The 21,838-nt window shown below is 48.9% G+C and overlaps 2 protein-coding genes across 7 annotated transcripts in view; both read left to right on the top strand.

Moving 5' to 3' along the window:
• The window catches only part of IL17RE (interleukin 17 receptor E), a 32,813-nt gene that overhangs the window by 8,797 nt on the left and 2,178 nt on the right, over positions 1-21,838 (top strand). The window contains exons 1-15 of one of the 6 annotated variants that reach the window (XM_060161237.1): positions 3,079-3,184; positions 12,762-12,777; positions 13,334-13,456; positions 14,077-14,174; positions 14,436-14,595; positions 14,690-14,829; positions 15,746-15,814; positions 16,735-16,801; positions 17,761-17,936; positions 18,017-18,064; positions 18,147-18,195; positions 18,370-18,518; positions 20,761-20,829; positions 21,544-21,595; positions 21,679-21,777. In XM_060161237.1, coding sequence (XP_060017220.1) covers positions 14,157-14,174; positions 14,436-14,595; positions 14,690-14,829; positions 15,746-15,814; positions 16,735-16,801; positions 17,761-17,936; positions 18,017-18,064; positions 18,147-18,195; positions 18,370-18,518; positions 20,761-20,829; positions 21,544-21,595; positions 21,679-21,777 — 1,096 coding nt within the window. In that variant the 5' untranslated portion in view covers positions 3,079-3,184; positions 12,762-12,777; positions 13,334-13,456; positions 14,077-14,156. Of the gene's footprint in view, positions 1-3,078; positions 3,185-8,424; positions 8,722-9,181; positions 9,536-11,379; positions 12,411-12,761; positions 12,778-13,333; positions 13,457-14,076; positions 14,175-14,435; positions 14,830-15,745; positions 15,815-16,734; positions 16,802-17,760; positions 17,937-18,016; positions 18,065-18,146; positions 18,519-20,760; positions 20,830-21,543; positions 21,596-21,678; positions 21,778-21,838 lie in introns of those variants that run through there. The other 5 variants (XM_060161236.1, XM_060161234.1, XM_060161235.1 and 2 more) reach the window with 5 other exon arrangements.
• JAGN1 (jagunal homolog 1) lies at positions 3,045-5,897 on the top strand. Its single transcript, XM_060161247.1, has 2 exons — positions 3,045-3,184; positions 4,946-5,897. Exons 1-2 carry the CDS (start codon positions 3,096-3,098, stop codon positions 5,406-5,408), a joined length of 552 nt encoding a protein of 183 aa, XP_060017230.1. The 5' UTR covers positions 3,045-3,095; the 3' UTR covers positions 5,409-5,897.

Here is a 21,838-nt window from a genome sequence, read left to right as displayed (position 1 = left end):
TGAGAATACAGCAGGAAACAACACAGCCTTGTCCCACACTTCAAGGAGCTGACATTCCTGGAGGAAGGGGGAACTCAGACCATGAACAAATATGCAAATAATCAAGATAATTTCAGATAATGATGTTCTGGGAAGAAAACAACACAAGGTGATATGATAACAAGTGGCTGGAGAGCTAGATTGGCCTGTAGGCTTAAGAAAGGCCTCAGGGCTTCCCTGGTGGTGCAGTGGTTAAGAATCTGCCTGCCAGCAAAGGGGACACGGGTTCGAGCCCTGGTCCGGGAAGATCCCACATGCCGCGGAGCAGCTAAGCCCGCGAGCCACAACTACTGAAGCCTGCGCACATAGAGCCCATGCTCCGCAATGAGAAAAGCCAGCGCAGTGAGAAGCCTGCACACCGCGACGAAGAGTAGCCCCCCGCTCACCGCAACTAGAGAAAGCCCACACGCAGCAACAAAGACCCAATGCAGCCAAAAATAAATAAATAAATAAATAAACTTAAAAAAAGAAAGAAAGGGCTCAGAGGTGAGCTTTCAGCTAAATCCTGACTGATGAGAAGTCAGTCTTTTCAAGACCTGGAGTGTCTTGGTCTGTTTGGGCTGCTATACAGAATACCATAAACTGGTGACTAATAAGAAACTTATTTCTCATAGTTCTGGAGGCTGACAAGTCCAAGATCAAGGTGCTGGTAGTTCTGGTCTCTGGTGAACACCTTCTTCCTGGTTCACAGAGAGCTGTCCTCTCTCTGTGTCCTCACCTGGTAGAAGGAGCAAGGGAGTCTCTTTGATAAGTATACTAATCCCACCACCCCCAAATTCCACCTCCAAATACCATCACATTGGGGATTAGGTTTCAACATACAAATGGAGGCAAGAGTGGGGGACACAAACATGCAGTCTATAGTGTTCCACCCGGGTCTGGAATCGTCTTTTGAAGTCCTGGAGGTGGGCTGGGGGCATTCAAGGCAAAGGAAACATCAGTGCAAAGGATTTGAGAAGAGAATGAGCAGGGTGAGGAAACAGGAACACAAATCACTAAACTTCAAGACAGACCAAGAGCCAGAAGAGAAGTACCAATACTTCAGGGAGGAAATTCTGGGGAAAGGGTTGGGGCCCCTCCCTTGGACATTCATGCCTCAAATATTTATTGAACATCCAACATGTGCCTAGTGTCTCATGATAAGCCAATGGATGACTCAGAAGCAGTCTGACTCAGAAGCCCTGATGAATATCATGGAAATCACACACAGAAAAGAAAAAGATAAGCACAAGCTAAAGCCAGAGAGTGTCTGTGGGGGATGGAGGAATGCTTGGTGAACCTGAGGATTCTTCACAGTGCTTAAGAGGATGGTTTTGGCTCATGCATAATTTATGTATTCAGCAAGCATTTCTTTTATATTTATTTATTTATTTATGGCTGCGTTGGGTCTTCGTTGCTGTGCACGTGCTTTCTCTAGTTGCGGTGAGCAGGGGCTACTCTTCATTGCGGTGCACGGACTTCTCATTGCGGTGGCTTCTCATGTTGCGGAGCACGGGCTCTAGGCACGTGGGCTTAGTAGTTGTGGCACACAGACTCATTAGTTGTGGCTCACGGGCTCTAGAGCGCAGGCTCCGTAGTTGTGGCACACGGGCTTAGTTGCTCCACAGCATGTGGGGTCTTCCCGGACCAGGGATCGAACCCGTGTCACCTGCAGGCGGATTCTTAACCACTGCGCCACCAGAGAAGTCCTGATGACTCAGTTCTTATCCCTCTCTTTGAGGTGCTCACCTCTAGTCTGGGAGGCAGATGTCAGCGTGGTTCCCAAATGCTGAAATGCATAAAATCATTTGAGCATCTTGGAACAGAGAAGGACTCTAGTTATGAAGCAAAATTGAGAAGCCAAAAAAGAAAAGACTATATATTCAACCTTATGAAAAAACTATTCTGCATGTTAAAATTGTGACACCATGAGTAAAGTCAAAAGACATACAATAAATAGGAAAAATATATGGCAACTAAAATTATAGACAAGAGGTCATCTCTCTCTCTGTCTCTCTCTGCCATCTGTATATAAATTAACAAGGCCAACAATGCAGTAGAAAAATAGACAAAGGATATGAACACAGTTCAGGGAAATGAAATACAAATGACTCAAACATAAAAAGATACTTCAGTTTTTTCAGATAACAATTTTGAAATTCTTATTTTATGTATTTTTTTATTGTGGTAAAGTGTACATAACATAAAATTAACGATTTTTAAGTATACAGTTCAGTGGCATGAAGTATATTCATACAGTTGTGCAACCATCATCACCACGTTCCTTGGCAACCACTACTCTGCTTTCTGCCTCTGCCTAATTTCTTTTTCTTTCATGGCCTTGACATTTCTTAAAAGTATAGTCCAGTTATTTTGTAGAATGTCCCTCAATTTGAGTTTATCTGTCACCTCTTCATGATTAGATTCAGGTTAAGTATTTTGGGCAAGAATATCACCTCAGTGATGCTGTGTCCTCAATATTAGCAGGAGGCATAAGGAGTCAGTTTGTCTCACTCCTGGGCAAGTTAACTTGATTACTTAGTTAAGGGGGTGAGTGCCAGGTTTCTCCACTGTAAAGTTACCGTTTCTTCTTGCAAAGATTAATCTGTGGGGAGATACTTTGAGACTTTGAGTGTGAAAGATGCACGCTCTCGGGAAAGTCACAGATCCCTTCCAGGCATCAGTTTCTCCGTCTGTGAAGTGGGAACAGAGACGTCTTAAAATCGAATTAGAGTTAAAGAAAGTGTAAGTGCTCGAGAGGCTGGAGTATCAGCTCCCGACCTTGGCAAAAAGAAACACGCGCTGGGGTTTAATTTTCTGCGCGCTCCAAATGCTGGGGCGAGACGGACAGGGCGGGGCCTAGAAGAAAAGCGTGTGCGTATGTGTGCGCGTGCGCAGGGACGTGACTACAGAGTCGGTCCTCCGGAGACAAGAGAGGCCGGAAGTTGTCCTCACAGAACCGCTCGGCTGTTGGGTGGGCGGCGCTGAGGCGGCGCGCTTAGGGTTGGCAGGCATGTTAGCGCTCTAGTCGCTGCAGCTGGTCGGCGTGAGGGGCTCCAGGGCTCTGGGCAGGGAAGATGGCGTCTCGGGCAGGCCCGCGAGCGGCCGGCACCGATGGCAGCGACTTTCAGCACCGGGAGCGCGTCGCCACGCACTACCAGATGAGGTATGAAGTGAGGCGAGGAGCTCGCAGGGCCTGGGACGCGACGCCGGCCCGGCCTCAGGGTCTTGCTCCCCAGCCCGCTCTCGCGCACCTGCCAAGTCCCCTCCTCCTGCGACGGCCCGGGGCCGGCCCCCAATCCCGGGAAGCCCCGTCGCTCCTGTGAGTTCCACCCATTGATCCCGCTGTGCCTTGAGGGGTCCGGCCCCGCTTGGGCTCCGGTGTCTCGGCGATGCTGGCCCCGCTCTCTGATGTCGGGAACCTGATTTCTAATTGAGCCTCAGTTTGCTTATCTGGCAAGGGAAAATTAATCTACCTTTCGGTCTTGGTGATGAATTAGTGAGCCAATAATCGCATAAAGAGCGTAGCAGAAGATCTAGCACGTAAGTCTGTCCAGTACGCGGTAGTTGTTATATTTTGGGTTGTTTTGGGGATTTGGACCTTGAAGTCCAGACTTACTCTGCCTCAAATAAGTTTTATGAAACCCCCCCACGTAAGGGATATTTCTACATTCGTTTATTCGTTCAACAAATATTTATTGAGCTTCTACCCATCAGGCATTGTGCTAGGCCCTGAGGATAGAATAGCGAAAGCAGCCCTGGTCTTTGTATTCATGTTATACCTTCAATAAAAAAGTCTATTGACAAACAAACAAAGCTGGTCCCTGCCTTCATGGAGCTTCAAGGCTACAAGTGACTGATTCCCCTCCCGCCCCACCTTTCTGCACTTTCTATAATGAATATTTTTAAAAATAAAAATTTTTTAGAGATTTTCTTTACTTAAATCCATTGAAATTTCCCTGAATCTTTTTCCACGTCTTTTTCTCCACAGTTTTAAAGAATGACAAGCTCTTTGAAACCTCACTTTATTCTTATCCTTAGACCCTGTCTAAAGGGCACCTCACAACTCAAGCCAGTGTTTTCATGCCTGTCTAGAGCACAAACTCTGCTCTATGAAGGCATGAAGGGGATATATTTAGGACCTGAGAGAATTCAAAGAATAAGAGAAAATATCCTTACTTTAGATGAAAAATGTACTCTAGCTGGAGAAGTACGGGCAGCCTGAGTTGGTTTCCTTGCTGCCAATACCTCCTTCCATAGGCTATCCTCCTATGCCACAGTCAGAGTTCTCTTTCATTTTTTTTTTTGGCCACGCCATGGGGCTTGCAGGACCTTAGTTGCCCGACCAGGGATTGAACCTGTGGCCTTGGCAGTGAAAAGCCAGATTTCTAACCACTGGACTGCCAGGGAATTCCCCAGAGTTCTCTTTGTAAACACAGCCCTGAGTTACTCTTCTGTCTTTAAAGTGACTCAGTGATAGTCTTTGCAACTTCATATCCTGCTACTCCCCTCTCCACCACATTGTAGTCCTTCCACACCCAACCATTTGGTCTCCTGGAACACAAATGCTTATGCCTTTTTGCCTGCATGCTGTTACCTCTGCTTGGAATGTCCATCTCAACCCATGTCTCAGAGTCTAGCTCAGATAACACCCTTGTCCAGACAGCCTTCTCAGTCAACTCATCTCAATCAGAATTCATTACTCCTTCCTGTGATTCCATATATCTTGCAACATAGATTTACTAGAGTTTTTCCAGTTCGTTTTCTAATTGCTTTTTTCTTCCTGTGTACCTTGTTCCCAGCCTCCAGGCAGGAACTATACCTTATTCACGTCTGTTTCCCAGTGTCCAGTATAGTTGCCTGACATAGAGTTGGTGGTCAGAAAATTTTGAATGAAAGGTACTTCTCCCTCTGCTCTGCCCCACAGTGTGACCCTCAAGTATGAAATCAAGAAGCTGATCTACGTGCATCTGGTCATATGGCTGCTGCTGGTTGCCAAGATGAGCGTGGGGCACCTGAGGCTCTTGTCGCATGATCAGGTGGCCATGCCCTATCAGTGGGAGTACCCCTATTTGCTGAGCATTGTGCCCTCCCTCTTGGGCCTCCTCTCCTTCCCCCGCAACAACATTAGCTACCTGGTGCTCTCCATGATCAGCATGGGGCTCTTTTCCATCGCTCCCCTCATATATGGCAGCATGGAGATGTTCCCTGCTGCACAGCAGCTCTACCGCCATGGCAAGGCCTACCGCTTCCTCTTTGGTTTTTCTGCCGTCTCCGTCATGTATCTGGTGTTGGTGCTGGTGGTCCAAGTGCATGCCTGGCAGTTATACTACAGCAAGAAGCTCCTAGACTCTTGGTTCACCAGCACACAGGAGAAGAAGCGTAAATGAAGCCTGCTTGATGAACTACTGTGTGAGGTGAAGCCTGTGCCTCCCATCCAGTGGAGTGAGAGGGTAGAGGAGCTGTTCTAAAACCTCCTTCGGTGATTTTGGCAGCTGCGATGTTGACAACTAGTGCAAACTAGGTCCAAGTTCTGCAAAGCTCCTTCTGTTGCCATCAGCTGGTAGCAAAACTATGTTTAATTTACTCCTGGTTGGTGGAACTGGGTGATCAGCAGCTGTGAAACAAATTTCAGCTGGTTAAAGTTGAGATCCTTCTGAGTTTTTCATCCTTGCCTCTTTTTGGTCATTCTCTCTGCTTCCATCCATCACCCCTTAGCCACCGAGACTGGAGGAGATAGGGAATAAATCACATTCTGCTTCAATCTATGAGTCATGGGGCAGGAAACATTTGAGAGGCTGCTCCCCTTGCAGGCTGTGGTCTCTACTGTGAAGCGTTTTAATTAAAAAGAACCTCAATAAAGTTACAACTGCCTTGTCCCCCCTGTGCTTTGTGTTCGGCATCTGATAGAGTGTGAAAAGTGTGTTGTTTGAGTGGCCTTAGTCACTAGGAGGTACGTAGAGGCTCCCCGAGAAACCTGGCGGTGGCGGTGGGGAAGTGAACTGGACATAGGGAACTTAAGTCATAGTTGCAACCCTGCAGCTGATTGGCAGGAACTACTGTGGGCCGTACATTTAACCTCCACCTCTCAAATGGTCCGTTCTCATTTATCCAGCTTGGGTTATGGGTTCGTCTTTTGGTTGGATATTCATGTTTATCATTCAGTGTTAACAGTGTTAGTTATGTGTCTAATACTGTTTTATGGTATCCAAAAGAATTTTAAAGTATCTTGCATATAAAAAATTTGCAATCTAGGTGAAACGTAATATCCATGTGAAACAACTAATGAACACAGTATGTCTGGTGTGGAGCAGAGAAGTTAAAAATAGAAGTGGGGGGCTTCCCTGGTGGCGCAGTGGTTGAGAGTCCGCCTGCCAGTGCAGGGGACACAGGTTGTTGCCCATGTCCGGGAAGATCCCACATGCCGCGGAGTGGCTGGGACCGTGAGCCATGGCCGCTGAGCCTGTGCGTCCAGAGCCTGTGCTCCGCTACTGGAGAGGCCACAACAGTGAGAGGCCCGCATACCGCAAAAAAAAAAAAAAAAAAAAAAGGGAAAGAGATCTGTGAACTAAGGCCCTTTCACACATAAAAGTCTGACATGGTACATATTTATTGCATGAAAGATGTGTGTTGGGCTTCCCTGGTGGCGCAGTGGTTAAGAATCCGCCTGCCAATGCAGGGGACACGGATTGGAGCCCTGGTCCGAGAAGATCCCACATGCCACGGAGCAACTAAGTGCGTGCGCTACAACTACTGAAGCCTGCTAGGCTAGAGCCCATGCTCCACAACAAGAGAAGCCACCGCAATGAGAAGCCCGCACACCGCAACAAAGAGTAGCCCCCGCTTGCCGCAACTAGAGAAAAGCCCGCGTGCAGCAACGAAGACCCAACACAAAGAAAAATAAATAAAAACAAAAACATTAGGTGTGTACTCAGTCTCTATTAGGTACTGGCAGTACTTCTAGGTACCCAACCTTTAGATGTCCTGATTATCATTTCAAACTCAGTGTATCCTAAACTTAACTCTTTGCCTTCTACCTCATATTCATTCCTCTTCCTGCATCCCTGTGTGCAAGTGAGTATACCAAGAATACAGCTCTGGATCATCAAGTCCCTACAATGTGCCATTATTTTTTTCTTTTCTTTCTTTATTTTTGGCTGCGTTGGGTCTTTGTTGCTGTGCGCGGGCTTTCTCTAGTTGCGGCGAGCGGGGGCTGCTCTTTGTTGTGGTGCGCGGGCTTCTCGTTGCGGTGGCTTCTCTTGTTGCGGAGCACGGGCTGCAGGTGTGCCGGCTTCAGTAGTTGTGGCTTGTGGGCTCTAGAGCACAGGCTCAGTAGTTGTGGCGCATGGGCTTAGTTGCTTCTTGGCATGTGGGATCTTCCCAGACCAGGGCTCAAACCCCTGCTCCCTGCATTGGCAGGCGGATTCTTAACCACTGTGCCACCAGGGAAGCCCGATGTGCCATTATTTTTTGAACAACCAGAATTCCTTAATCCTTTTCAGACATTTCCAAAGTGTGGTTCCAGTGCATCACTCTTGATTTATCTCCTGACACTGTCACTCACACACTGTCTGTCTCAGTCAGGAAAACCTCTTATGAATCCCCATATTGGTTCCATGTTTTCCCAGTTCCCTTAAAAATTTTCCTTTTCTGCTTTTATACTTCTTTATTACTTATCTTTCAAGACCTAGTTTTATACGGTAATTCTGGAGCCTTCTGGCTACTTCAAGGAGTGAGGGTTCTTTCTTTTTTTTTTTTTTTTTGAGGGTTCTTTCTTTGAATTCACGTGGCATTTTAATTTTATCTCTTCTGCTGACAGAATTACTAGTTTACATGTCTTTTCCTCACCCCTTGCTCTTTACCTAATGTGCATCATGCACTCTGAATTTATTGAATGAAGTAACTTGTGCTATTGTAGCCTAAAGTCAGAGCAAAGAACTAGAGTGAAGGGTAGGATTTGGATAGCAGAGAGGTGCAGATGGAAATGAGTGGGTAATGGAGTTATGTGCACCAGGCACAGAGTGCTGATTTTTAAAGAACCGGGATGTAAATAATTATTAAAAAAAGAATTTAAAATTTATTTGATTACTAGAATGGTACTTTACAGTCTTGTAGTGCTTTTCAAGACCCATTATGAAGGGACTTCCCTGATGGTGCAGTGGTTGAGCATCCGCCTGCCAATTCAGGGGACATGCGTTCGATCCCTAGTCCGGGAAGATCCCACATGCCACAGAGCAACTAAGCCCGTGCGCTACAACTACTGAAACCCACGCGCCTAGAGCCCGTGATCTGCAACAAGAGTAGCCACCGCAATGAGAAGCCCGGGCACCACAACGAGGAGTAGTCCCCACTCGCCACAACTAAAGAAAGCCCGCACATAGCAACAAAGACCCAATGCAGCAAAAAATAAATAAAACTAAAAAAAGAAAAGACCCATTCCGAAAATTATTGTCAACACGAAAAGAGAGCCGTTTGGTTCATTTTAGTTTTCTGCTTGTTGGCTTGTTGGGATTCTGCTTTTTGGGCTTTCCAAGCATTTTTTCCCCCTGCCTCATGGTTATAGTATTCCCTGAAGTAAACAAGATCCCCTTTGAAAGGGATCTTGATTTAGTGGGAAGAGCACTGTATTTGGATCAGGAGACAAGTTCAAGTACCAAGATCAGGCCTGCCAAATTCACAGGATTGTTTTGAAGATCAAATGAGGTAAAATCTTGTGAAGGTGCTTTAAGAACCCTAACACTATACAAATGTGAGGAATGGTTATTAATCCCTGATGTTTACAGAGCTAGAGGGTGTAGGCCTTGGAAGAACCCTTAGTGAGCATCTAGTCTATGGGAAAGGCAGTGTGGTATAGTGGAAAGAACAGTTTTTGATATTACACTGACTCAGGTTAGAAATCTAGCCAGGCATTTTGCTACCTTTTGCCTTGAGCAAGATATTTGAGCCTCTGTTTTTATCTAACGTATGGGGATCATAGCATCTACCACCCAGGGTTGTTGTGAGGATTAAATAAAATAATGTATATAAACTGTATAGTACATAGTAGGTGCTTAATAAATATCAAAGTCCCTTCCCTTGATGAGCAGTGTTGGTGTTCCCCTCTCAGATTGGGGGTCCCTTCCTCTTCTCTTAAGCATAACTTCTTGCATCGATATTCTGGAGATTGATCCCTTCTGGAAGAGCAGGAATAAGAAAGGAACACTTGTGTACTCTTGGTTTTTGTTGGTCTAATTGGTTGGACCTTCTTGCCCAGGGTGCCCAAACAGTAGGCACAGTTGCCACAACAGACCTTGGGAATCTGGCATTACAGGAAGAGCCTGGAGACGCTGCTGCATTCAGCGTCCATGCATGGGTAAGGCTTTGTCAGGAAGAATGGCTGCCCAAGGACCCCACAGTGTCCTGTCTACCTGAGCACGCGTAGGGGCCTGCCAAGACCTCCTGAGCGCCTGGCTTGCTCCCCACGTAAAGGTTACTGGAGAGTGAAGTCTGGATCAGCTCATTCAGACACAAACCACAGGTGAGATAGGCCTTGGCCACCTTCCAAAAGGACAGGACTTCTGTGCTGCAGGCCTACCACACACCTCTGTTGCCTTTACTCCAGTTGGCCCCCTCCTGTTCCAGCCACAGAAGTACTCCCCCCTTGTTGACACTTGCCAAACAATCCCTACTCTCCTAGAAATCTGATCACTGATGACTCATTCCCGTAAGACCTACTATCCTTTTTTCTTTCCAACTATTACAATTTCTCCCCCCCATGTTGTTAATCCTACCAACTCATCACATTGTTCCGTCTAGTACTTCTTTTTTTTTTAAAGCCCTTCATGACATCTGTTTTTTTAAAAAAATATTTATTTATTTGGTTGCACGGGGTCTTAGTTGCAGCAGGCGGGCTCCTTAGTTGTGGCATGAGAACTCTTAGTTATGGCATGCATGTGGGGATCTAGCTCCCTGACCAGGGATTGAACCCATGCCCCCTGCATTGGGAGCGCAGTCTTATCCACTGCACCACCAGGGAAGTCCCCTCATTCTAGTACTTCTGTGGACTACAGGGCCCAGAAACCACAGATCTCCCCAAGCAGTGTGTTCTGACAGAAAGAGCTAGAAAGACACAGGGGTGAGTCTCAGCTCTCCATTTTCTGTTTGGACAAGTTACTTAATCTTCCCAGTGTTTCCAAGTCTGTAAGATGTTTAGTAAGACTGACCTCAAGGGTTGTAGTACCAATAATATGAGATAATGTGGGCAAAGCACACAGCCCAGAGCCTGATAATAGGAGTTCAGCAAATTGTGATCTGACTCCCTCCCCCTTCCCCAGGGTGTGCTGGAATTTACCCACTGTGCTTTTTACTTTAAATCCTTTTTGGAACAGGCTCCACAATAAACTAGCAAAACAATAAAATACAGACCTCCTTTTCTCTCTCCTTTTCCCCTTTCTTCTTTCTTCCTCTGCCTTTTCTATGTGGTCCTTTTCTTCCCTTTCTGTTCTTTATTTCTCGTGTGTATGTGTCTGTTATTTGTTTTCTGCTTCTCCTACCATACCTTAGCCAGGGTCAGGGAGCAGTTAACCAAGTATTTTCACTGTGAGAATCAAATCAGAAGATAAAAGGAGTCAAAAGAGAAAAGTATTCTAGAATGGAGCCAAGTTTCTCACTTCACGCCCCCAGCATTAGAAAACACATTATCGGTATAGATCTAAACCATTGTGGGCTAGGTGAAATTTAGGGGGAAGACTCCCTAACCTGTCTTTAGTATGGCCAGACTACCCTTTTCTCCCTTCACATCTTACTGATTTGTTTGCAGTGATGGACTTCAAGGTCAAAAGACAGAACTGTGTCAGGCAGGCCCTTTTGGGTTCCCAGAAGCAGAGGGGGATGAGGCAGTGGGAGGAGAGGCCATAAGGATGGTAGAAAGAGAAATGAACTGTGAGAGGATGGCAGAATTGGAGCTCCTTGGGCTAGAGACCTTGACCAAATCATTCTCCTTCCTGCTTCCTTATTTCTCTCTTTATGAAATGAATAATTATCACCTGTCTTGTAAGGTGGTTAGGAGGATCAAATATGAAAGTGCTTATGAAATGTGAAATAGATAAACTGCTGCTTAGATGAAACATCATAATTTACATTTATTCAACTACAGAGCACCTATTTCACGACATCCATTGCTAGGCACTGGAAAAACAAAGATAAGAAAGGGTCTTTCTAAGAAACTCAAAAGGTAGAGGGTATTTTTAGGATAATGGGTACAATGGGGTCTTTAGACAGTGGACCTAAAGACTTAAGAACTAGAATTGGCCTAAAGATAGGTATGATCAAGCTACTGAAAGTGCAGAGGGATAATAACAGTCTCAAGATACCTTCACCCAGTAGGTGTGCCCCAAACTTTCTACGGTGTGTGTCACCAAGGTGAGGGCTGAAGCAGTTCAAATGCTCCATGAGCAGGAGGAAGCCATGGGACGACGTGGAGGGTCCCCGCAGAGAATGGAGCCTCTTCAGCATCGGAAACCACAGGAAACCAGGTCAATGCGTGGGGCCCACTCCCTCAGCTCCAGGGCTCAGCTATGAGACCTGGGGCTTCCTGAGCAGACTGTACTGATGAGTGGATCCTTGAAGCTGGAGGCCCTTTGGCAGAAGTGCTGGAACTGGCCAACGGGTAGAGAGAGAAACCTGGACCCTAGTCCTGAAAGTCGGCCAGGTGGGAGCCAGGATGCACAGGGGGACATGTGAGGTTTACATGCTTTCTTGTTCTGCCCACCTGTAAGTGGTGCATCAGTCACCTCGGTCTCCAGCACCCACTGCAGAGAAGTGCTTCATGGCTCTGTCAGTCTTTTAAGTGAGAGGATGAAGTACGTGTCCAGGGGAGATTCAAGGCCAGGAGCACGCTAAGGGGCGGGTCTGATCTGCAGGGTGTTGCAGGAGAAGGAGGAGTTACGAAGTGGGTGCAGCCGCCATCCATCCCCCTGACCCTGTGCCGGCCTCTTGCCTGTTATTTCTCTGCCAGAGCAGGAGCCCCCTTGCCCTCCAGGTAGGGGAGTAGGGCTTTCTGGGGGGCAAGTGTCCTTCAGTCCCTCCTCTTGGGGGAGAAGGAATGTGGCCTGGCCGGCTGGTTGAGCTTGAGGAGGAGCTTTGGGGCAGGGCGGGGCAGGGGCAGGCTGAGGCGAGGGCTCCTGCTGGCACTGCACTCCCTGCTGCTGCACAGCAAGGCCCTGCCACCCACCTTCAGGAGGCGCAGCCATGTTCTGGATACCCTGATCCCTCGGAAGCCCATGGGGAGCCCCGGACTGGCAGCCCTGCTCCTGCCTCTCGTCCAGCTGCTCCTTGGCCTGCCTGCCTCTGCTAGTATTGGCTGCCCCTACCTTCCCAGCTGGAGCACCCTCTGTCTGCTGGCCTCCCACATGGTAAGGTGCGCCTGCTGCTGCTGGGTGGGGACACCTGGCTGGCACAGGCTGGTACAGCTCCCCACTCTCCGCCTGTCCTTTCCTGCAACCCAAGTCCCTGAGCTCTGGTGGCAGCCTCAGTGTGTTCTCTACATCGTCTTGAAGGGATGGATAGTCAAGGTCCTGGTGCACTGAGGGCCTGGGCAGGGTGGAGCTGGGAAGAAAAGAGCCAGAGTGGATGGACTATTGGCTTCTGCAGACCCCGAAATTAGGTGATGTGAGGCAAAGACCCCAGGGAGAATGCTCCTCGTGGGAATACCTACTAATTATACTTCTGTCCTTTCTTTTCCCTACTGGGCCCTGTGCCTTCAGGATGACAGTTTCACTGGTGAGTCTCATTCCCTGCCCTGCTCCTCTTCCCCATTCTTCCATTCTAATTTTTGGTTCTCAACCTGGGAAGTAGCATAGTATCAAAGAAAAAACACAAGGTGAGCCTGGATTTGCGTTGTAATTCTTTCACATACTCCATGCATGGCTTCAGGCAGTGCATGGTTTCTGAGGGGTATAGCGGCGCGGTAGAAATGATTATACAATGAAAACAGCTGTCCCTGAGCTGTGGGGAGGACTAAATGAGAGCCAGGTAAGTCTCCAGGCACTCTCCCTTAATTGGTCCCTCAGCAGTCAGTAATACAACAATGATCCTTCCTGTTTTAGGGTACATTTTATTATACTTCGTAAGGCATTTTCCCACGCATTATGTTACTTGATCTTGACAGCAGCTCCACTTTATGAATGATGAAGCTGAGACTTAGAGGAGTCTGTAACTTGCCCCAGCTCAGTCGGCCAGGATGTAAGTGGCAGAGCTCAGCCTCAAGTCCAACTTTTCTGAGGTAGGAGGGAACCCCTGGGACCTTACCATTTGATTTCCTTTTCATCTTTCACAGGAAGGTCTGCCCAGATTCCTCGCCATACCCCATCGGCCTTTCCCCCCTCCCCAAAGCCTTGGCGTGCTTGGCTCTGCCACTGTCCCTGCTGTTGGTGCCTGCATCTGGTGTCAGATCCTTCGGGTATGAGAAACAGTCCTTTGGGCCATTCTTAGTGGAGATTGGAATTGGGGGAATTTGGGGGGGCTCCTAGGCTGACGCCAGTAAAACTTATCCTACTAGAAGAGATGTTTGTCCTGTTGTCAACCTCAGCAGAGAATTAGGCCCTCCTAAAATGGCACACACCATGATTGATATTTGTGAGTTCAGTTGTATCGTTTTGTGAAGGTGTTTCTCCTTTCAGCTGGTACCAATTCTTGGGATTAAAATGTTTTAGTTCTATGAGTTTACTATTTTTACCTTCTATCTGTAAAGTAAGATCTGCCTTATTCAACTCTACATTTTCATTGCCTAGCTCAGTGCCTGGGGCATACTAAATGCCCACACACTGCTTAAGAATTGACAGTTTTTAATTGTTCACTGTTATAAATAATGCTACCATGAACATCTTTGTATATACATAGTTTTTCTCTACTTAAGAAGAGAAAAAGCTTTTTTGATTGTATCATAACTTAGGACTAAAGAAGTTTGCGATCATTACCCTCCCTGATCTAAAATGACTGACTGTCCAACACTGGGTCACATCTCCAGGTAGCGGAGGGGCCGTGAAGGGCTGGATAGTAAATATGTCATTCCCTGTGCAGGTCTTCAGTGGGACTGGCTCCACCTCCTGGTGCAGAAATCCAAAAAGTCTTACAAGTTCCGGTTCTGTAGGAGGCACACGATGCCAGCATCTGCTCAGGTACTCTCCCTGTCAGTTCCAGCCCTTCCCTACACCCCACAGCCCTTCTCTTTCTGGCTTCTCATTTTGTTCTCCAGCCATAAAAGAGAGTTGGAAAGAGTGGACTCAAGAAGACTATTCTGTCCATTACACAGTTAGGGACACTGAGCCTTAAAGGTTGAGCAGCTCGCCTGTGGTGCCCTGGATTCCAGAGACAGGAATAGAAGCCAGAGTTCCTGATTCCTGGCCTGAGGCCAGCCCAGCCTTGCTCTCTGCCTGCAGAGGAAGCTGCTAAGTAGCCGTTGCCTGTCTGAGAAGGGCCATCACATCTCCGTCCCCTCCCCAGACACCTCCCACAAGGGGCTGCGTTCCAAAAGAACCCAACCTGCAGATCCAGAGAAAGGGGAAGTTCTCTCCAAACGTGGCTCACAAAGGCTTGGAGGTAGGCACATCGTGTGACTGGAGATGGTGGAGCCAAGTAGTGGTACCTGTGCTAAGGCCAAAAGACAAGGCCACCAAGTCCCCCTTCTCCCCAGGGCCTGAGTTCTCCTTTGACTTGCTGCCTGAGGCACGGGTTATTCAAGTGACCATTCCTCCAGGCCCTGAGGTCAGTGTGCGTCTTTGCCACCAGTGGGCACTGGAGTGTGAGGAGCTGAGCCGTCCCTTTGATGCCCAGGTATGGAGGGCCATCTGCCTGTAAAAGCCAAATCACACAGGGCTGGAGTGAAAGGACCTACCCATTATACAGATGGGGAGACTGAGTCCCAGAGAGAGGTGGTGATTGTCCAAGACTTCCTTACAAGTCTGAAGTGCCTAGCATGAAGACTTCTTTGGTCTAGGCAGAGAACTAGGGGGCCTTGTCTCCTGGCAGGAGAGGAAGGAGAGGGCAGGCAGAGACCTGGGGCAGCCATGAATGCCTAGCAGAGAAATGGATATGGCGCTTACCCACAGTGAGAGGACCCTCAGTGAGATTCAGGTTGCATTAAGAGGACTTTGCAGTTCCCCCAAGAAGCTGTTCTCCTGAGAAAATAACAAAATGGTCACATCTGTCTTGGTACCCTTCCATCTCCCTCCCTTTTGTCACTGCTCCTCAGAGAATGAGATGTCCCCTATTCTTCCGGCCTAGGCCCTGACACTCCACCTCAACCTCCAGTTGTCACGGATGCCCTTGTATACAGTTGGTACCATTTGAAGGGACTGATGCTGTACCTGAGTCCCTCAGTTCTCCACATTTAAAATGGCGATGATGCCTCCCAAGATCACCATGATGCTAGCATTTAATTAATTGAGTTGGTGCTTCTAGCACCTAGCACCCTCCCTGGCATATAGTAGGGGCTCAATAAATGTATATTCCTTTCCCCATCTCCTCCCCACTCCCCTCATTCCATATATTGAGACACCTAGAGCAGATGGTCAGATTACAGGGCAGAGACCCCCTGAGAAGAAATTTCTCAGAGGAAGAAATGTCTCAGATAAGAGGAAAAGTAGGGTATGTGGTGACCAAGGTCCCAGTTTTCTCCTGCCGTTTTCCAGGGTGCCTCTGCTCTTTCTGAGGCCCCTCTTCTTCTCTTCCTTTGCTGCTTTGTCCACAGAAAATTGTGTCTGGGGGCTGCACTGTAGACCTGCCTTATGAATTCCTTCTGCCCTGTCTGTGCATCGAGGTGAGCAGAGGAGAAGGTGTGGGTGGTCCATGGCTTCACTCCTAGGCCACCCAGATAGCACCATTGGTCAAGCATATCTCCACTAAGTCAGGTTTTAAAAGGGCTGGTGTTAACGAGATGCTAGGGAAGACTGGTGCCAGCCTGACAGTGAGCCACACACAGAGCCAGGGATGGAGGTGTCCTGCTGACCATGGCACATTCCTGGGGGTGAGTCCAACCTCAGCCCCACCCAGACCCAGCTTGCCTTTGTCGAGACCCGGCCTCAGCCCACAGAGGCAGGATAGACAGCTGCCTTCACTGGGTGTTCTGAGCTGTCACAGTGGGGGCTCGTGGCCACTGCAAGGCTCCATATGGCCCCAGAAGTCTCATCCCCACTAGCCCTGCGTGGAAGTCCTCCTCCTCTCCTTGTAAGACTGAGGTGCCTAGCATTAAGACTCCTTTGGGCTAGACAGGAAAGGCGGAGGCCTTGTCACCCAGGAGGAGACAAAAGGGAGGGTGCAGGCAGAGACCTGGAGCGGGGAGCACCTGCCAGGGGGATAACATTGGGTGTTGGGCTTTCAGAGGGAGGGGCCCTATGGGACACTCAGCGCCTTAGGAATCACTGAGAGTGGAGGCCAGGGAAGGCCAAAGTTGAGGAATGTGGACCTCATGATTTGCCTCTTTGTGGGGATACGTTCTCCTCTCCAGGAAAAAAGGACTCAGCCCCTCACCCACTGATCTTGCTCCTATAGTCTGGGGTTCCTCCCTGAGTGCCAAGTGCCACCCACCGTTGCCCACACCCCACACTTCTTCTCCTCGGTGCCCTGCCAGCTCAGGCAGCTTGCATCTGGGCAAGGTCAAGCCAGAATGAGTTTCAAGTCTGAGTGATGTAGGGAAAGCCATTCCTCTGACCCTTCTTCCCTGCTCCCCTGTCCCCACAGGTGTCCTACCTGCAAGAAGACACCGTGAGGCACAAAAAGTGTCCCTTCCAGAGCTGGCCTGAAGCCTGTGAGTGCTACTCATGTGACTCTTGCTCACGCACAGCTTCTCTCTGTCTCTCTCTCCCCCGCAAACGTACACGTACATGCACATACACACACATGCACTTGCACACCCTCTACACCTGCGTTGGAGAAGGTCCCCAGAAGGCATGCAGGCACTTTCTCTGGAGTCAGTGGGGGCAAGTCATGGGCTACCATGTCTAGCAATCAGCCTGCCAATAAATCAGAGCATTGAACATTGTACTAGCACTGTTCAGAAATATCCACCCCAGGAGGTAATGTCCTAAGAAGGTGGACCAGAGGGCCTGGGCTCCCATCCCAACTCTGCCACTCATTCTTCTCCGAGCCTCAGTTTCCTCATCTGTAAACTAATGATACTTGCCCTGCCTCACTTTCCAACTCCTTATGAGGCTGGAGTTCAATATTATATGTGAAAGTGGTTGGTGACATCTATGCATACTGTTGAGCCCAGCTTGCAGAGACAGGATTCTCAAACATGACAAATGAATAGCTCAAAGCATCCTATGGTCCAGGGCAGGGTTGTAATTAAGGAATAGGCTGTAAGGCGTGAACTCAGGGGAGGGAGAAGCTCATGACGGCTGTCCATGAGTAGAAAAGGTCTCCTAAAGGGAGTGACATCTGAGCTGGGCTCAGAAAATGCGCAGGATTTAGAAAGGAGAGAAGGGAGGGGAAAGCATTCCTGATTCTGAGAGGAACATAAGCAAAGATATGAAGATATGGAGTTTGGGGAGCAGCAAGGAGTTGGCCAGAATGGAGGTGCAGGAAGGAGAGGAGACAGCTAAATAGAAGAGGCAACAGGAGGGGCAGGAGGAGGCATGCTCGTTTATCAGGCACCTAGGCAGACCAGGGCTGTGCCAGGCTCCCTCACAAATATCATCTCCTGATGCCCTGGGGATGGGGCTCAGGCCTCCTGGGCCTCACTCTCTGCCCCTGCTGCCTGCCCAGATGGCTCGGACTTCTGGGAGTCGGTGAACTTTACTGACCACAGCCAGCACAGTCAGATGGTCATGGCCCTGACACTCCGCTGCCCACTGAAGCTGGACGCCTCCCTCTGCCAGAGGCGGGGCTGGCACACCCTCTGCGAAGACGTCCCCAATGCCACGGCTCGAGAGTCAGAGGGGGTGAGACGGCCTCCCTAGGACCTGGGTGGGCAGGGCTGGGGCCCAGGGCCCTGCTCCCTAACTCCCTTCTCCCACCACAGTGGTATGTCTTGGAGAAGGTGGACTTGCACCCCCAGCTCTGCTTCAAGGTACAAGCATGGGCAACACGGGAGGGGGAAGGGTGTGCATGGTGCCAGGAGCTTGCTGACTTGCCATTCTTGGATTTCTCAGTTCTCTTTTGGAAACAGCAGCCACGTTGAATGCCCCCACCAGACATTCGGTGAGCCAATAAGTGACCCTGGCTGGGACCCCTTCCCACCATTTCACCCTCATGCAACTGCAGCAAAGCCAAACTCTATCCCTGCCCTGACTTCTCTGTTAACTGCAGCCCGGCTTCTATCACCTCCCACAAACCATCATCTATTACATGATGCCCTTTCCTACCCCCTGGCAGCCCCGTCCTGGAACGTGAGCATGGATACCCAGGCCCAGCAGCTGGTCCTTCACTTCTCCTCAAGGATGCCCGCCACCTTCAGTGCTGCCTGGAGCCACTCAGGCTTGGGGCAGGATAGCATGGTACCCCCTGTGTACAACGTCAGCCAGGTATGGCCTAGCCAGGGCTTGGCCCCCACTAGAACCTGTTGATTAGAGCACAGCAGGTGGAGGCAAGCAAATCTCTTACAACATCTGGTTATTTATTTACTTGGCCAGCCTTTGTTCAGCTGCCTCCTCTGCCAGTCATTGGGGTCTTCAATGGAGCAGTTTCTAATCCTTTTCTTTTTTTTTTTATAAATTTATTTTTATTTGTTTATTTTTTGGCTGTGTTGGATCTTCGTTGCTGTGCGTGGGTTTTCTCTAGTCGTGGCGAGTGGGCTCAGTAGTTGTGGCTCACGGGCTCAGTAGTTGTGGCTCACGGGCTCAGTAGTTATGGCTTACGGGCTTAGTTGCTCCGCAGCATGTGGGATCTTCCCAGATCAGAGCTCGAACCCTTGTTCCTTGCATTGGCAGGCGGATTCTTAACCACTGCGCCACCAGGGAAGTCCCTCTAATCCTTTTCGATTTTGAACCTACAGGGATAAACAGAGACAAGAGACTGGCCCTCCCACTCCCAGCTGTTCTCAGGCCCACTCGAACTCCCACCACATTTTATATTGATGCCTTCTCTTGAACCAGCTGTCCTCTACCACTACTCTCCTGCCTTCCTCCACAAGGCTCCTGGCAGACGTTCTCTATCTTTGGGAGGCAGAGCCCCAGGAAGCTGAAATGCTCTTCGCAGAATACTGTAAACTACTGACAGATTTAACTCTATCATGTGAACTAACAGCAGTTTGACTAGCAGACTCTCTTCTGTGTATCTGACATAAAAACCACCATCAAATATATCCGCAAAACCACAGCACCAAGCTGACTAAGCATAGCTAGCTTGTTTCAGTTCTTTCTTACTTACATGCAGCTTGTTTATTTGTTTTGTATTCTGTGAGGGCTCCCAAGCCTACGGGTGGTAGGAAATGCTTAAGATTTAAGTCGAAACCATGCTTAAGATTTACGACAAAGTCATGTGGGATAACTTAAAATTGAGAGCTAAGTCCATGGACTCATTTATTTTTGTGAGCTGAGAACGTCATTGAGTTTAACCACGATTTGAGAGCCACTGCATCGGCACCTGCTCACAGCTGGCTGGAGAATGGGGTCTGGGGCAGGGCTGGGGTATGGGGTAGGTGGTGGAGGGTGTTCCCAAAGGGTGGAGACTGATCAACTCTCTAACCAGCACCCAGAGCACAGGGTGAAGCCACATCCTTGCCTGTAGACAGATGGCAGTCAGTTCAGCATGCATTTATCGAGTGCCTACTCTGTTCCCACTCTGTATTAGGCCCTGGGAGATACAAGAAAAGTATATAACACAGTCTGCCCCTAAGGAGTCCATAATGTAATAACAGCTGCTACTACTAAATGAATACACATTGCACTGTGTATTTTTTAATATTTATTTATTTATTTATTTTGGCTGTGCCGTGTCTTAGTTGCGGCACATGGGATCTTTTAGTTGCAGCATGCGGACTTCTTAGTTGCGGCCTGCGAACTCTTAGTTGTGGCATGCAGACTTTTAGTTGCCTGCATGCAGGATCTAGTTTCCTGACTAGGGATGGAACCCGGTCCCCCTGCATTGGGAGTGTGGAGTCTTACCCACTGGACCACCAGGGAAGTCCCTGTACTTTGTATTATAAAGGGGGTTCACCTGCATATTCCCATTTGATGCTTTCAGTAACCCAGTAAAACAAGGATTATTATCTATCACACACAAATGAAGAAACTGAGGCTCAAGGAGAAAGGAAGTCTCTCTCCATGCAAAGATCCCACAGCTAGGAACCACAAAGGCAATAGTTAAGCCTGACTTTGTTAGCTGTGGTCTCCTGACTCTACAACTTACGTTCTTTCCAATGGACAAGCTGCCCCTTCAGGTGCGCAGAACAGAGAAGGGAGGCAGCATATAATTAGCCTCCTGGTTTGTGAGCTGCTAGAGGACAGAGACAATGTCCATGCGCGCCTTGTCTCCTCAGGGGCTGGCACAGAGTAGGCACCCAGAGTATGTTTGTTGACGAGTGCCTGATTGCCTGATTAATGTTTATCTGTGCAGCAGTTCAGATCTGGGAATGATCAGCGGGATCTGGGAATGAAGCCTGGGAAGGCTTCTTGTCAGGGGTGGCACTTGGCCCTAAGCCTGGGTAGGGTTTGGGTAGGGGTGGTGGGTAGAAAGGAGGAACACAGCAATGGGCAAAGACTCAGGGGCTGGACAGAGCCAGATCTGCCTCTATGGGGACAGTCATTCTGCTCTTTTTTCCCACAGACTCAGGGCTCAAGCTCAGTGACACTAGACCTCATCGTTCCCTTCCTGAGGCCAGGGGGCTGTGTCCTGGTAAGGAATCCTGCCCTCACTCTGCTGCATATACTCCCCTGTCATCTATACCACAGGTGACACATGGGGCAAATCCAGTCCATAAAAATGTTTGACTTGGCCAGCACGGTGTTCAAAATTGGAATTAGTTGCCACCACTTAAATATTGGGAGATGTCACATTTTAAAAAGTTGATTTCTGGCGTCTCTTGAAAAAAATCAGAAAACCTGGTGCTTTGTTTCCACATTCAGGCATGGTGATCATGGGCTGGAGCTCAGTGGTGTCTGATTACTTCAGTCAGGGCCTGTGCCTTCCATGTCCTCATGGATGCTCTGGTTAACTTTGGGTTTACTTTCTTTCTTTTTTGATATGGACCATTTTTTTAAAGTCTTTATTGAATTTGTTACAATATTGCTTCTGTTTTATGTTTTGGTTTTTTGGTCCTGAGGCATGTGGGATCTTAGCTCACTGACCAGGATTGAACCCGCACCCCCTGCATTGGAAGGCAAAGTCTTAACCACTGGACCGCCAGGGAAGTCCCTGGGTTTACTCTCTGAGTTTGCCACTCTTGACCTTGTTCTATGCCCAGCCAGAGCTGGACCAGACACAAACCCTGTGCTGGAGGAAGTCCCTATCCAGGGGGATTCCCCTTCACTATCCCCATGCCTTATTCAGCTTCCCCTGGGAGGAGGGTTTACCCTGGCTTACAGGGATTGGGGGGCTCTGTGCCCTCAGGTGTGGAGGTCAGATGTCCAGTTTGCCTGGAAGCACCTCCTGTGTCCGGATGGTGAGTTCTTGGGAGGGGGAGGGGGAGTGAGAGGGAGGTTGGGCACTGAGGAGCCGGGCTTGGCCTCACCCTTCTTGGCTCAGTCTCTCATAGGCTCCTGGGGCTCTTGATCCTGGTACTGCTGGCCTTCACCACCCTACTGGGTGTTGTTCTGGTGCTCACCTGCCAGCGCCCACTGTCAGGTAAGCTCACTGGGGGTAACCTGGGGATTCAGACTTCCTTGGCTCCTAGGCCAGTTGCCCC

Source organism: Lagenorhynchus albirostris, chromosome 10 (assembly GCF_949774975.1).
Source record: "Lagenorhynchus albirostris chromosome 10, mLagAlb1.1, whole genome shotgun sequence".
Taxonomy (NCBI): Eukaryota; Metazoa; Chordata; class Mammalia; order Artiodactyla; family Delphinidae; genus Lagenorhynchus; species Lagenorhynchus albirostris.
Note: the sequence above shows the minus strand (reverse complement) of the source record. Positions and strands in the feature narration are given on the sequence as shown.

What these genes read in the sequence shown, in the direction of transcription:
- JAGN1 (XM_060161247.1), top strand. Translation starts at nt 3,096, where the DNA reads ATGGCGTCTCGGGCAGGCCCGCGAGCGGCCGGCACCGATGGCAGCGAC. An exon ending in GCCACGCACTACCAGATGAG is followed by an intron (nt 3,185 to 4,945) that starts GTATGAAGTGAG and finishes TCTGCCCCACAG; the next exon opens with TGTGACCCTCAAGTATGAAA.